Raw genomic sequence first — 13,876 nt, 5'->3', positions numbered from 1 at the left:
GCTTGGCTTTGGGAAGGATAACGACAGGTTTGGGTCAAGGTGTTAAGGCTCGGCCAGCTTCTGCCCGAAACAGGGCTCCCGTGCGCCCAGTTTAAGGGGTTTGTGGGGGACATTTGGTGTGCTGAGGCCATCTCCTGCCAGCCCCAGTCCCGGAGATGGCTCAGGCTTCCCCCACACGCCCGCTTGCCACCGCTCTCCCCTTTTATCTGCGGCGCACAGCGTGTCTGTGCTCCTCTATCAATGTATCGGGCGAGAATACCTAATCTAAAGTGTATACATTACCTAATAAAATCCTTCTTATTTGGGATTATTGCATCAAATTTTAATTTCCTCACTCGAGCAACAGCATGTCAGCCAGCCCGTCAGTGAAGAGCCGATAGAAGGTGAAAAGAGTGGATAAACTGCAGCAAATTACTGCAAACAGATCTCTATCAGCCCTTTGACTGGAATTGACTGGAATTAAGAAGTGAGAAATAGGATTTTTGCCTCCGAATCTGCCGTGGCAGCTTTCTGAGGCACTCTCCCCCTCTCCGCCAGCTCCTCCCGGTACTGTGCCGTGCCTTTCAAGTCCCTAATCCTGCAACGGGTGGAGAGGGGAGAGGAGTGCCGTGATTTTTTGGCAGACCAGGATCTGGTAGCACAACTGGAAGCATTTTGGGCTCACATTTATTTGGACACCAAGAAGAAAGACTCATCGGGCAAAGGAAGGGAACGCAGTGGGGAGAGGTTTTGCTGTCCCTGGAGGAGTTGTCTTCTTCCTTGGCACTGGTTATCATCCCAGCCTGCCTCAGACATCTCTCCCAGGGCACCCAAGGTGTTGATGTGTTTCTTCATCCTTGGAGTCTTTTTGGGTGCACATCACCACGCCGTTCACAGGCCAGATAGCATCCCCGATGCTCTCCAGATAAGTTAGTAGGGGCTGGAGGAGAGGTGCTGATGGTCTGATGCGAGGTCCAGACACCATCACAGCTTCAGTTTGGGGTGAGAGAGGTGAAATCCACCTGCTAAGAGAGGAGCTGAGGCCCATGGAAGCCTGCTTTATCCCACAGGGAGCCATGCAAAGGCACGCTGAGGGGGGGGGGGGCAAACCCCACTGGCGCTCGGTCCTGAGATCAGCAGGTATGTTCCCTTGCAATAGCATGGTATAGATCCATGTAAAATATCATTAAAACAGTTTTAGTTCTTCAGCACCACCCCCTCCCCTCCAAAAACTCCTTGGGTTAAAGAAATAATGTAAAATCAGTGCTATTTTTGCCCTAGAGTCTCAATAGCTCCAAGTTAATTCTTTCTTACAATATTTCTAGTCCATCAGTGTGAACACTTTATTAAAAGCTCAGGGTTTTATTAAAAAAGGATTGATTTACCCCTGCCCCTCTTCAAAAAAACCCTCAAACTTTGTTTGGATAATGTGCCATTCTTTATTTTCTTTGCTTTCTTTTAAGCATAGACTCTTCCAAGTTATTACTTTTCTAAATCTTCTCCCTCCTTCCCTAGAGGGAGAGTTATTCTGTTCCAGTTTATACCCACCACCCAAGTCTTTTCGTTGCTTTAAGAAGTGCCAGGAGCATTTGGGAGTTTTTGAGGGCCATGGGTTCACACCACAAATCCCCAGGGTGAGCCCCAGGCAGAGTTCCTGGTGCTGGAAGACAGCTTGGGATTTCCATCCTCATGGAAATCTCTTTTTTTTGCCAGATGTGTTTTGCTCAAGGTGGTCAGGTGGTCCCCTCCGATGTAGGGTGCAGCTTCTCCCCCCCTTGCCATGGCAAGAACTAAGTAGTACAAGGAATAGTATTGTGGTCTAGTGGGATTTTCAGAAGAAGAATTGGAAATTGAGATGTGGCTGGTGAGAATTCAATCTTTGCCATCGTGTGATGGCTTTAGCCAAGGGTTGGGCTTGGTTTTGTGTGTTTTCCCATTTCTGGTCTCTCTCTGGTTGGTTATTTCTGCTGGTGTGGTGGGCGAGGCCCTTTGTGATCATCACAGGCACTAAGAAATGTTTGTAGCCTGTGTGTAGCATCAAATTTTGCATCTTTTTTCTCTCTGTCTCATTCCATCTTATGCTGAAAGGGAATCCCCCTTCCATTGACCACGCTCTGTGGCTCTCTGCATCGGTTGTTCCTACTGGCCATAAAACCGATAACTGCTGCCGGCTCGGTGGATACCCATTCTGCCTGTCCCGCTGCTACTCCAGAAGGTCCAGACAGATCCTAAACATGGTGGGGATGCTTCCTGGAAGCTGGGATCTTCCTCTTCCATCCCCATTTGTGTGTGCCCTTAGCATCCTGTGCTCTGTCGGTGGGCGACGAGCGAGCTGTTGGAGCAGCCAGATGCCTTTGCACACCATGGGGCTCCCCAGCTGCTTGCCTTTCCCTTTTTTCATGCTCTTTTAGAAAGGACAGTTCCTGTCCGTGATGTAGAGGTTCTCCAGAGGCTGCTGAGCCTCACCAGCCGAGCGCTGCCCAAAGGCCAGTGCCCTGGGATTTACGGCGCATGTTCTGGGCTAACCGCAGGGTTTTGCTTAAAGAGCCTATTGAAATGCCCTTGGAGATCAGGGAAGGGACTGACCTGCCTGCCCTAAAAGCCAGGGACGTGGCAAGTCCCTGTTCTGCACCGGTGATGCTTCTGTAGCACCTCTCCCTTTGGCCTCCAGCTGAAGGAGTGCGGGGCAAATGCAGCGCTGCTGCCCGCCGTGCTCCCTCGTTAGCCATGCAAACACCTCTGCTGACATTTTCTTTGAGGGCAAGGAAAAAAAAAAAAAAAGATTGCTTCTTTTTCCACTGTTTAATAAACCAATGAAAACAACAACAGCTGAGTTGTAAATTTTTTCACACTCCATTAATTATGTGCATGTGCCTGTGTTTGTATTCACATGGGCTCGCTGCAGTGTGGCGGGGGACGCATAGCTTCTGGAGCTGACAGGAGTGTGTGATATTTGTATTTTAAGAGCTGAACAAGGACCTTGGGTCACTCTTGTGGTCCTCGCTGCCTTCTGGGGGCCTCAAGTATCTTAGTGCTGGGACATAAGCAGGATGGAGGATGAGCTTGCAGAGTCCCCTGCCTGTGGACAATCCCGTTCTCAATGTCCCTCCTTCTCCTCCTTACTGTCTTCAATTAAACCTTTGCAGCTCCTTTAGCTCGCTGTGCCTTTGCTAATGCTTCACTCCCACCTCCTTCTCTGATTTCCACTGCTGAGCTCCCGGCAACGAGTGGCTGTGCCTCGACGGAGCCCCGATGGCTGTCCCTGCCATGCTTCAAACCCTTCTCATCTGTCCCCACGTCCCCCAGCCCTGGCGCATGGCCGAACCCAGCCTGCTTGGTGGGACCCATCGGACTTGCCCCGGTGCCACCAAAGGATGCCATGAGGGCTCTAACACCCCTCTCCTGTCCCTGCAGGGCACCACAGTGCGGATGATAACAGCAGTCGACCAGGACAAGGGCCGTCCCCGTGGCATCGGCTACACCATTGTGTCTGGTGAGTCCTGGTGGGACACAGCACGGGGCACGGTGGTGTTGGCGTGGTGGTGGTCATCAGCAGGAGAACACAACCATTTACAGGCTTGACACCTTGTGGTGGCTGCCGTTAAGCCCTGGGGGCCCTTCCCAGGAGGTGTGGGCATTGATTTTGGGGGGAAATCTTTACAGCAAGCTGTGATGGCTGTGCCTGTTGGCTGGTGGCTGCGGGTGTGGAAATAATTTCCCCTATCGCTCCCGCAGAGCCTGGCCGCTCCAAATGCTCTTTTAATCAACCCCGGGGGTCAAGGTGATCTCACCCGGGCTTTCAAGCCCATTGATCCTGACTGCAAGCATCCAGGTCAGCCTGCCTTTGAAGATGCAAGGATTATTTATTCCTCTAATTCTCTCTGCAATTTATTCTAATGTGCCCCAGCAGGAATTAAACAAGAGGTTCCCCCAGCTCACGTGTGTTGGTGGGCAAAGTGCAGCAGGGGCTTTTTTTTTTTTTTTTAAACTGATCCAAACCCTTTTCCATTCTTATTTTTATGCTTTTCCCTGGCTTTCCCACAGAATAGCTCTGAGATTTCTTTGCTAGGGGGTACAGACAGACAGACAGGTGCCCTGCTCTGCTCGCGGACACCAAGAGCTTAATCCTGGCCCGCTGCTGCCTGGCGGGGGGCAGCTCCCGTATCAGAGCATCGTGCAGAGCACATCAAAGCCACCAGGCTGCTTTGCAGTGGCTGACTTCTCTTTTCCCCAAGCCGACACCACGAGCTTTGCAGAGAGTTTTCAGAACTGGTTGGGAGCCATCGCCCCTTGGCATGAGCATCTTTCCTGCCTCCTCCCCAGCCAGAGCAGGACATCGTAGTAAATATTTAGCTCACAGCAAAAAAAAAAACTTATTTTTCTAAAGCCAGTAAATATGTGAATGCACCCTGCCTCTGCTTGGCATGTTCTCCTGTAATTTCCACAACCTGCTTTTTGCTCAAGAAAGATGTTACCCCACAGCCCAGCCGTGGGAAGCGGCTGCTAGCACACCTCCAAAATCCTGCTCACCCAAAGCACGTGAGTTTTTGGCAGGCAGGTAAAGCCTAATTAATTTGTCATTATCCTCGATCACGATGGGAAAGGTCAGCGAGCAGATTTCGTGCCTGAGCTGGTAGATTTTTATGGCAATTTTGCAAAAAAAAATAGTGGTCTAACATATGGGAAGCGGGATGCAAATTAAATTAGAAACAGACCGTAAGCAAGAGCGGGTAATTAGAGCTGGCACTGATGAGGGGAGGTGTCACTGGGACAGGGGATCAGGGCAGGGGGATGCCCACTGCCCCTTCCCAAGCCCAGGGCACAGGGTTCAGGCATTGCTACCCAAATTTTAGCATCCACCTTGGATATACAGCAGAGGGAGAGGCGTGAAGCGACCCAGACGTTCATCATTCCTTCGGAGCGGGCAGCGGTGTGATTTGGAGGCGGGATATGGAAATTAATTTGGCATTGCTGTGGTCCTGCTCAGCCGTAGCCGTGCCTCGGGATGTAGTGCAGAAGCTCTTATTTATACAGCCATCCCCAGGCACAAGGTCCTCCCCTGACAGCAAAACAATAAAACTAAAAGATTAACCATAACCACATAAAACAAGGCCGGAGATCTAACTTCACGCCGCCAGCTTACAAGGCTGTTAAGCCTGAAATCAGGCAGCAGCACAGCTCTGGCTAGTTGTCCACGGGGTGGCTTGGGGAGTTATGTCCATCGCTTATTTGTAACCCCCCTTCGGCTGTTTCTCCCCTTCCCTCCTGGCCTGAGGAGTGTTTCAGCCCCTGGAAAAAAATGCTTTTTAACTCTGTTTTTGCAAGGAGTGGGGGCACTGCAATGAAAAAGTGGTTTGGAAAAGAAAGCCCCGTGCTGCCCTGCTCGCTCCCGGCTGCTCCACGAGGTCGGCGATGCTCGGATGCTGAGGTTGGGGCTCTCTGTGAAGGACAGATCATTAATCCCGTGCAGTAATCCATGGCTCCTTTTTGGCAGATTTACGGAGATAGCCTCTGTGCTGGGCACTCTGCCTCCTCATCCTTCACGTCCCAGGCAAGGAGGGTGACTTGTACACCATGACTTGCTCTAGATAAGGCTTTTCATTTCGGGGAGCTCTCTGCTCAAAGCAGATTGATTTTCCTGGTGGCACGCAGACACCAGCAGGTGATGGGAGAGCGACGGCCTCAGGTGTGCAGGGCACCACAGGCTCCTCAAAAGGCGAAATGCAGCTGCTGATAAACTGCACGGGCTCCTTAAAAGCAGGATTTTTATCATGGATCAAATGGGTTTTGTCATCAGTGGGCATCATAGGGGTTAAGCCAAAGGAAAGGCAATGCCAAATGTCTGGTGTGGTGATGGATGGGCACAAAGGCAATCCACAAATCTTCTATGGGTCTTGGGAGCTCCTGCAGGTGAGAAAAGGGAGCTCTGGGCAGCTGGTGCTCAGGGCTCCTCAGAAACCCTCAGAGCAGTTTTTTTTTTTTTTTTCCCAAAAAATTGGCTTTTCTAGGAGGCTGGTTCAGTTGCTGGTGAAGTGCTCTCCTCCTAAAGCTGGCGCATCCCAAGGGAAGCATGAATTAAAAATAATTATTTGCACGATAGAACATTTTGTGAGTTACAAAAGCAAGAGGGGCGGTGTGTCTGAAGCTAGCAGTGCTCGGGCTTTCTTCTGTTCTTGCTGCTAAGGAGTAAGATATTTTATACTATACTAAACAAGATATTTTATACTAAATCAGACTTCACATGTCCATGTGCCTTCCTTTCCAAAGGGCAGCATGAAGCTCTGACTGAGGACATCCCTTAAACATGACATCGGGGAGCATCCTTGGAAATACAACCCTCTAATTTTAATATTCCCAAATTCTTGGTCTGTGTCATGCTGGCTTTTCCCCACGTTGGGATCTCTGGGTGAGCCGCTGGTGTGTCGGTGTCCTCGTAAATCACAGCTGCCGGGAGCGCCTTCCAGCCTGATTTAAGGGCACTCATCTCTGTAGGAGGACATGCTGATGGGTGGGAAAGTGCCTGGCGCTAAGTTATTCATCACAGGCTGTTTTTCCACCCTGCCGATGGCAGGGGATGAGATAGCACAAGGAGGAGGTGGTGGCTGCAGCCGTACCCTTGGGTTTCATCACCCCATGGGCTCCATGGCAGGCCGGGGATAACGGCAAGGCAGCGGGGGGAATGGTTTGTCTGCTCGGCAGGTGGTTCCCCCAGCAAATGGCCTTTGGAAATTAAAACTATACATCCCCATTTATGGGGAAATATAAGAAGTAGTTTGTGTTTAATTGCTGGGACTTTTCCTACCTGGGATTTAATGTATAGGCAAAGTGTCGGCAAGCAATGGGAAAGGATGAACCTGTCTCTAGCTGTGTCAGAGCTAGAGAAAACAAGGGCTCCTGAGATGTTTGCTAGTATGTAAGGTTTTTTGGCAGGTGTTGAGCCTGACCGTGTGGTTTTTATGTTAAAAGCTGATTCAGAGTTGTTCCTGGGCACGTCACAACATGCTGCTTTCATGTTCTGGTTCCTCTGCCTGCTGCGCCGGAGAGCAAAGAGGCGTTTTGGGGACCTGTAAATCCAGCATGGGCAGGGTAGCTGCTAAGAAGGTGCAAATATATATTTTCTTGCATTTTATTTGCATCCTTCAGCTGTGTGTGACTGCTCTGAGATGGCAACGCTGGACGATTCGGAGCGGCTTCTTTCTGGGGATATGCACTGCCTCCTGCTCCCTGCTTACTGGGACACATCCTCTGCATTTGTTGGCTCATCTGTTTGCAGGAATGAGCAAAACCAACATTTACAAGCCTCACCTCATCCAGGAGGTGGACATGGGGTGGGTTCAGGCAGAAATAGGCTGGCAAAGGGATGGGAATGGTGCTCCTCTGTTTTCTTTGTCCTTTAGAGGAGTGATGGTTGTGGTCCAAGCTTCAGCATCCCCTAATATGAAGGGTTACCCTCAAAGCAGGGGCCTTGAATGTCTGTGGGCTTCGAGCATCTCTCTGATACCTGGCCACATCTCCTACAGGCTTCAGGAGGGGGATCAGAGCTTTGAATTTAAGCCTAGGGCGCTTTCCAGCCTGTCGCACGGGGGCAAAACCTCAAGGTGAAGAGCGGCGCGGTGGTCACAGCAGCTGACGGCCTATTTATACGATGATAACTGTGTCTGTTGCTGACTCTCTGAACCACATCCAACAGCATCTATTTCGGTGCCGAGGAGCCCTGACGGAGCACATTTGGATTAATAAATTACCCGGCGCGAGGTGTGTGATGGGTTCCCCTTTGGCAGCTCGTGAAAGTCATCCGCTGTGAGCAGGATGCTCGCCGGCACGGGCAGAGCTGCTTCCCCAGTCGGGCTGGGACCAGCAATGTTTGCATCCCCCTGTGGGTTTGGATGATGCTCATCCAAAAAAGTAGGGAGGAAGGAGGAGATGGAGGAGATGTCAGTGTCTTGTCTTTTCTTTCCTTTTTTCTGTTTTGTTTTGTTTTGTTTTTTTCCCCTTTGGAAAGGGAAGGCCCGCGCCATCCCGTGTCATCCGACAAACAGGATTAGCTGGGGGGCTCGGCTCAGCTGCAAATCCCCTCCTTGTCCTCTGTCTTGTGGTGCTGCTACAAAACCCCTCGGACATGGTGTTGGAGGGGTCCTGTCCCCACGGGTCCGACCAGCGTGGCCAGTGGAAAGCTGATGGAGAGAGGGAGAAATTCTGCAGGGACCGAAGGGTGGGGAGAGAAGAGAGGCTGGGGGGGGGGGGGGGGGTGGAAGGCGAAATTGCCGCTTTTTTCTCCCTCTTTTTTCTTGCTGTTGGGAGAAAAGGGAAGAAATGTGAGGATGATCAGAGAGATCTTTGCAGATGCCTCCGGGGAAGGTGCATTGTTCGGCGCGGCAGCGCAAGCACTTCGGCCGGAGGCGTAACGAAAGGCTGCTTGGAGAGGCATTGTAGGGGAAATCAGGAACGTCCTCAGAGTGACAAGGCTGGAGCCACCCCTTTCCCTTCCCAGGCTTGTTTGCAAAGGCAGCGATTCTCTAGCCAGCAGAAAGGAGCCTCGGAGGGCACCAGATGTGGATCTTCCCTCTGAGTGGTCCTTGGGATCTCTGATGTGCAGCCTGGGAGGGTGTGTGGGTCCCTGCTTTATTCCTCTAGCCCCCAGAAGTGACTGTGAAGCATAGAACAATTTTTAGGGTGCAGAGCTTGGCACTGCATTGAGCCCTTTGCATCTAATCCATGCCCCGTTGACCTGTTTCTACTGGAACACTCTGTATATAGTATTTTGTGATTGAAAACATATTTTTATTACACTTTATATTAGGGGGATAGTGGCACAATTGCCCCAGTACGTAACATGCAACATGGCAACCCTGAGCATCGAAATGCTTTGTGGCACAACTCAGTACATCTCGCAGGGCGTCCTTCAAACCAGGTATGGGGAAAAATGTCAGTAATTGGCCGTAAATCCCAGAGCAAGGGTGGGAAGTCAGGATGAGAAGAGGCAGGGGCCAAGGAGGAGAGGCAGCAGTGCAGGTGACCTTATGCCTTGCCCATCACTAATTTAGCAGCCGCCCCCGATACTGTGTCAGGCTGGCATCGGATGTCCCAGGCTGCAGCCACCAACTGCTTGCTTTTGTTCCCCGGGGACTGTCGCAAGGGCATCCCCAGTGCAGGACATTCATCTTTTCAGCATCTGCTGGCCGAGAGGCTCAGGTGTCATCTTAATCCTGCCTCGGTGTCTAATTCCGGAGGAGGAGGTAGGCAGGATGCTCGCTGGAGGCACCCTGTGTGTATGTAAGGACCAGCACAGAGGCCAAATTTGGCTCAGACAGAGGAGAATGAGGCAGCTGTGGGGGGAAAAACACATCTGCTGAAAAGCAAGAACATAAAAACAGAGCGAGTGCTGGTAGTTCATGCTTCAGCACTCTCCTGGGCACATACAGCTAAATGGAAAGCACCACTTCCAGAGCTGGGGCAGGTTAGGGGAGGAGCCGGCCACCAATTTTAAAGCACATTGAGATAACAGGCAGGGTTTGCAGAGCCCAAGCACAAGGCCTGGTCGCACATGGAGGCTGGCAGGGGAAGATTCTTGTGTCCTCGCCGTGCCTCTGCTCATGCTGCCCCTTTTTTTTTTTTGTCAGGGAACACCAACAGCATCTTCGCGCTGGACTACATCAGCGGAGCGCTGACCCTGAATGGGCCGCTGGACCGAGAGAACCCCTTCTACAGCGCCGGGTTCATCCTCACGGTGAAGGTGAGGTCCGGGAGACAGCCTCACGGCAGAGTGGGAGGGCTCCCTGCTGGGGACACGTCCCTCTGGGCCATGGTGGGCATCCACGGCTGTGAGCTTATGTTCCCCAGCCGAGTGAAGCAGGATGCTTAGTGCACCTTGTACCATGGCCCTACACATGGTTGCCTCCCTATGGGTGCATAGGGCCAGTTTTGGTATAGGACAGGACTAGACCTGTTCTCCAACTAGATCCTCCTGCCATTGTATCCGCAGAGGGAGAGGTGCCAGAAGTTGCCTCGCCAAGCAAACGCACCGGAGCACGCTTTCCCAGCCCCACCTGAGCACGGCACCTGGCTCCGCTCGCAGTCCTTTAATTGAAATCAATACCGAGCTGGGCAGCTGGTCGGAAACGCATTTAGGAGTATAGATTGGGCTGGGCCGAGGTGGGGAGGAATCAGCACTGCAGGAAGGGTCATTGATTGAGAGGGCAGCAGCCTGCTTGCCGTGGAAGGTGCTGGGCTTTGGTAGGGGGCAAAGGGACAAGAAATTCTCCCTCTTGATCTGAGGTGTAAGTCATACCGTGGGGTTTTCTGCATGGGGAAGAGACCCGCATCCATCCCTGCTACCTCTTGGTTTGGAGATTTATAGGTGTGAATTCAGTAGAAATCAAGAGAGAGGGGAAAAACAACACCATACATACGTTGTCCGTATTTAATAGGAACAAAACTATCTGTTTAGCCTTGGAAAGGTTTGCGAACCTGAAAGCTTGCCCATTTTCCTGCCTGCACGCTGCCAGGCTTCCAGCTAGATCACACTGCGCTGGCGGGTTTCCTTTTCCCTCCCCACAAACTTCTCATGACCCCCGAAAATTGCCAGCCCCTTCCCCCCGATGTTCCCTCGCCATGCAACATGCGGCGAGCATCCAGCTGGGTGGCTCTTCGTGGGATCAGCCTGTTCTGCTAGGCTGTGCAGGAGTGGAGAATAGCAATGAGCCCAAGGACGAGAGGAGGGACCCTGCCGGAAAAGGCTCTTTGCAAGCCTTGCAAGAAAATCTGCTCTCCTTGCCTTTGGAGAAAGCAAAATTCAAGCCCCCCATGAGATAGAGGTGCGATACGGGGTTGTGACTCAGCCCCGTGTTAAGACACGTGGTGCCAAACCTATTTTAAGGTCTTAATCTTGTTTTCCTCTGGTGCCCTAGTTTCTGTGCTTTTAGTAGTACTTTGGTGGTTAGCCTGCACCTTGGGAGGAGGCAGAGGATAAAATAGGAGTGCACTCTACCCCATCGCATCTCCCCTTGGTTTGGGGGCTAGTAGAAGGGAGCAGGTTTGCAAGCACCACGTCTGAAGCAGGAGTGATGCCATCCACATGTGTCATCACCAGCAGCATGGAAAGTCCTCGAGGGCCTGGGGCTGTGACAGGACCAAATGGCCCTGGGTTCCCAGAGGAGCTGTGGGTGCCTGGTGGGAGGTGGTGGGCTCAACCCTAACCTTGCTGTGGGCATCCTCCCTTAGTGCCACGTCCACACATCTCTTGGATATCCCTCAGGATGGGGATACCACCGCTCCCTTGGGCAGCCCGTCCCAATGCCAATAAAGAATTAGAAATTCTTCCTAATGCCCAATCTAAACCTCCTTGGCACAACCTGAGGCCATTTCGTCTTGTTCTGTCACTTGCCCCATGAAAAAAGAGCCTGACTGCCCTGTTGGTTTCTCTCCCTGCAGGGCACAGAGCTGAACGACGACCGCACGCCCTCCAACGCCACCGTCACCACCACCTTCAACATCCTGGTCATCGACGTCAACGACAATGCACCCGAGTTCAACAGCTCAGAGTACAGCGTGGCCATCCCCGAGCTGGCCCAGGTGGGCTTCGCTCTCCCCCTCTTCATCCAGGTTCAGGACAAGGACGAGGTGAGCTGGCCCCTTTGTAACTGCTGTGGTTTTTGGGGGATGCGGGGTCATTGGTGATGAAATGCATGGTAATATCCTATATTTTGTAGCTCTTATTGCTGCTTGGTCCCAGAGCACGGACACAGGGTGGGCTTTCATGCAGTGAGGCTTGCACGGCCACTGAGAGCCAGAAAATAAGATTGTGCATGATGCTGATCCTTGCCTGCTGCTCGGGCATCACTAGGCTTCCTTTTTTTTTTTTTTTCCTATTTTAGGAAGGGAGGAGACTTTCTGCAGGGCTCCCAGGGGACCTTTGAGTCCCAAAGGGACTTTTCCTGGCAATTCAGGTAGATTAAGCAGTAGCAGCGAGGAATACAAAACAAAACATCTTCCCCCCAATCAAAAAGAAATAATAACAATATCCCAGTGGGTTGATGGAAATGTGCATCTTCTAAGAAGCAGGAAATTACCGTTAGTGGCTGGAAGGCAGAGGTGGCCTTTGCTGGTAGAAGTGATGGACGTGCTCTGCCCCAGCCCCGGGTGGGATCCGGTGAGCCCTGTAAAACCCGCAGAAATCCCGTTTTTTCACGAGGAGTGACTATGACACATAACTAACAACACACTTGTGACATGATGTCACCCACCAGGAGTTGTGAGCTCAGCCTGAAGAGGTGCAGATGAGCTATTAGGCAGATGAAAAGACTGTGTGTTTTTTTTTCCTTGAAAATGTCAATTACTAATAAAGAAGATGTGGCTGTGACAGATGCTGAGGTTAGTTTGTGAATAGAGTCACTGCCGTGCCTTCCGAGAGATGTCAGCAGCTCCGCGCTTGAAGGGCATTGCAACGCTCCTGTTTATGCCACATAAGAATGAAGGATCTGTCATCGTTCCTGGTTAAAAGCTCATTTTACTAGAGTCACTCCCATTCGAGGACTCACTCCAGCCTCTCAGCCTGGCTAATTTTAAAATAGGAGAATAAAAAATAGCCTCGCATTCCCAATAGGGTGAGCGAAAAATAGACTCATTCTTGTGGCTCCTGGTGAATTTCCTGGGCTTCCTGTGATTTCCCCGAGAGAATTGGGTGGGATTTTTGATTTTGTGCATTTCAGAAAGGGAGGCTAGATGCCTGGTGGTGATATTTGGGATGCTCTAGCTCCTCGTGAGAGCTGCGAGGTTTATAAAGCACTGGATTTGAGCTCAGTAAGGTGGCAGTGGGCTCTCCCTCTGCCTGGAGCTGTGGGTGCAGGGATGGGATGGTGAGGTCCAAGGTCTTCAGGTAGGGATGTGAGGGAGGATGGCTGACAGAAGCTGTTCCACCAGCACAACCTTCATGCTGGAGATGACACGATTCATTTGAGCAAGGGAGAAAGGAGAACAAGAGGAGAACTACACACACGTCCCTGGGGAGAGCGGCTAAGTAAATAAATGAGAGCAGATGGAGGGAGTGCATGAAATCAGAGCTAGGTTCTGGGGAAAGATCATTTTGTAGGAGCATGGTCTCCTGCCTCTCAGCCCATGTAATAAGTCCATGGAGAGCAATCCCAAATGTTGAGGCTGTTGCTTCAGCTCCTAAGCTTTCTTTCACCTTGTTGAGGTCCCGCTTGGATGAGCCTGAGCCCTGGTGTCCCCCAGCGATGGGTGGCTTTGGGGACCCCATCTTCCATCGCACCCCAGATGGTCAGTGGAGGTTTCACCGTGTCCTGTAGGGCTGGGGAAAGAGGTGCTGTGTTCTGGCCCTTCAAGTGCACTGTGGGCCTTAAACAAGGTGTGTTTTTTTGGTGTTTTTTTTTGTGGCCAAGGCCACGTGGAGGACTGAAATGGTGGGGTTTGGGTCTATCTTTCTTCTGGTGCACCACCTTCAGCCCTTGCTTTCTGGAGGATTTTGGTTAACCCGGCTCAGCGCAGGCTTGAGCAAGGCTTTTCTTTTCCCCTCTGCTTTCTGCATTCCTCATGGTTTTTCAAAAACACTTGAACGTGGGAGAAAGCAGTGCACGGGGTTTGCTTGGTTCTGGAGCCAGCCTCTGTGAACCAAGAAAAAAGCATTAACCTCTGTGCGGCTGAGTTCCTCTGGCTGCCAGCTTGGGAGCAAGCCACTTGAATACCTTTCCAAAGCCGTTTGAGAGCTGTTTATGAAAATCTGTGAGAGTCTCCAAGCATTTATACCAAGCTGTGCTCGACGGGATGCTCCGGGAGATGTGTGGCTGTGTTCTCCTACAGGGGCTGGGTTCTCCTCTCGCACACATGATATAAATTGGCAGGGACAAATAAATCCTGTGCACAGCAGATTGACACCATCGGT

The 13,876-nt window shown here is 51.5% G+C and overlaps 1 protein-coding gene across 7 annotated transcripts in view; it reads left to right on the top strand.

The window, feature by feature from the left end:
• The window catches only part of CDH23 (cadherin related 23), a 132,579-nt gene that overhangs the window by 64,495 nt on the left and 54,208 nt on the right, over positions 1 to 13,876 (top strand). For all 7 annotated transcript variants that reach the window (XM_080597305.1, XM_080597304.1, XM_080597308.1 and 4 more), the window contains 3 exons: positions 3,394 to 3,472; positions 9,600 to 9,712; positions 11,410 to 11,598. In XM_080597305.1, the coding sequence (XP_080453431.1) occupies positions 3,394 to 3,472; positions 9,600 to 9,712; positions 11,410 to 11,598 (381 nt within the window). The remainder of the gene's footprint in view (positions 1 to 3,393; positions 3,473 to 9,599; positions 9,713 to 11,409; positions 11,599 to 13,876) is intronic.

Source organism: Anser brachyrhynchus, assembly GCF_964034855.1.
Source record: "Anser brachyrhynchus genome assembly, chromosome: 6".
Lineage (NCBI taxonomy): Eukaryota > Metazoa > Chordata > Aves > Anseriformes > Anatidae > Anser > Anser brachyrhynchus.
The sequence above is the reverse complement of the archived record's forward strand: the minus strand, read 5'-3'. Positions and strand labels throughout refer to the sequence as shown.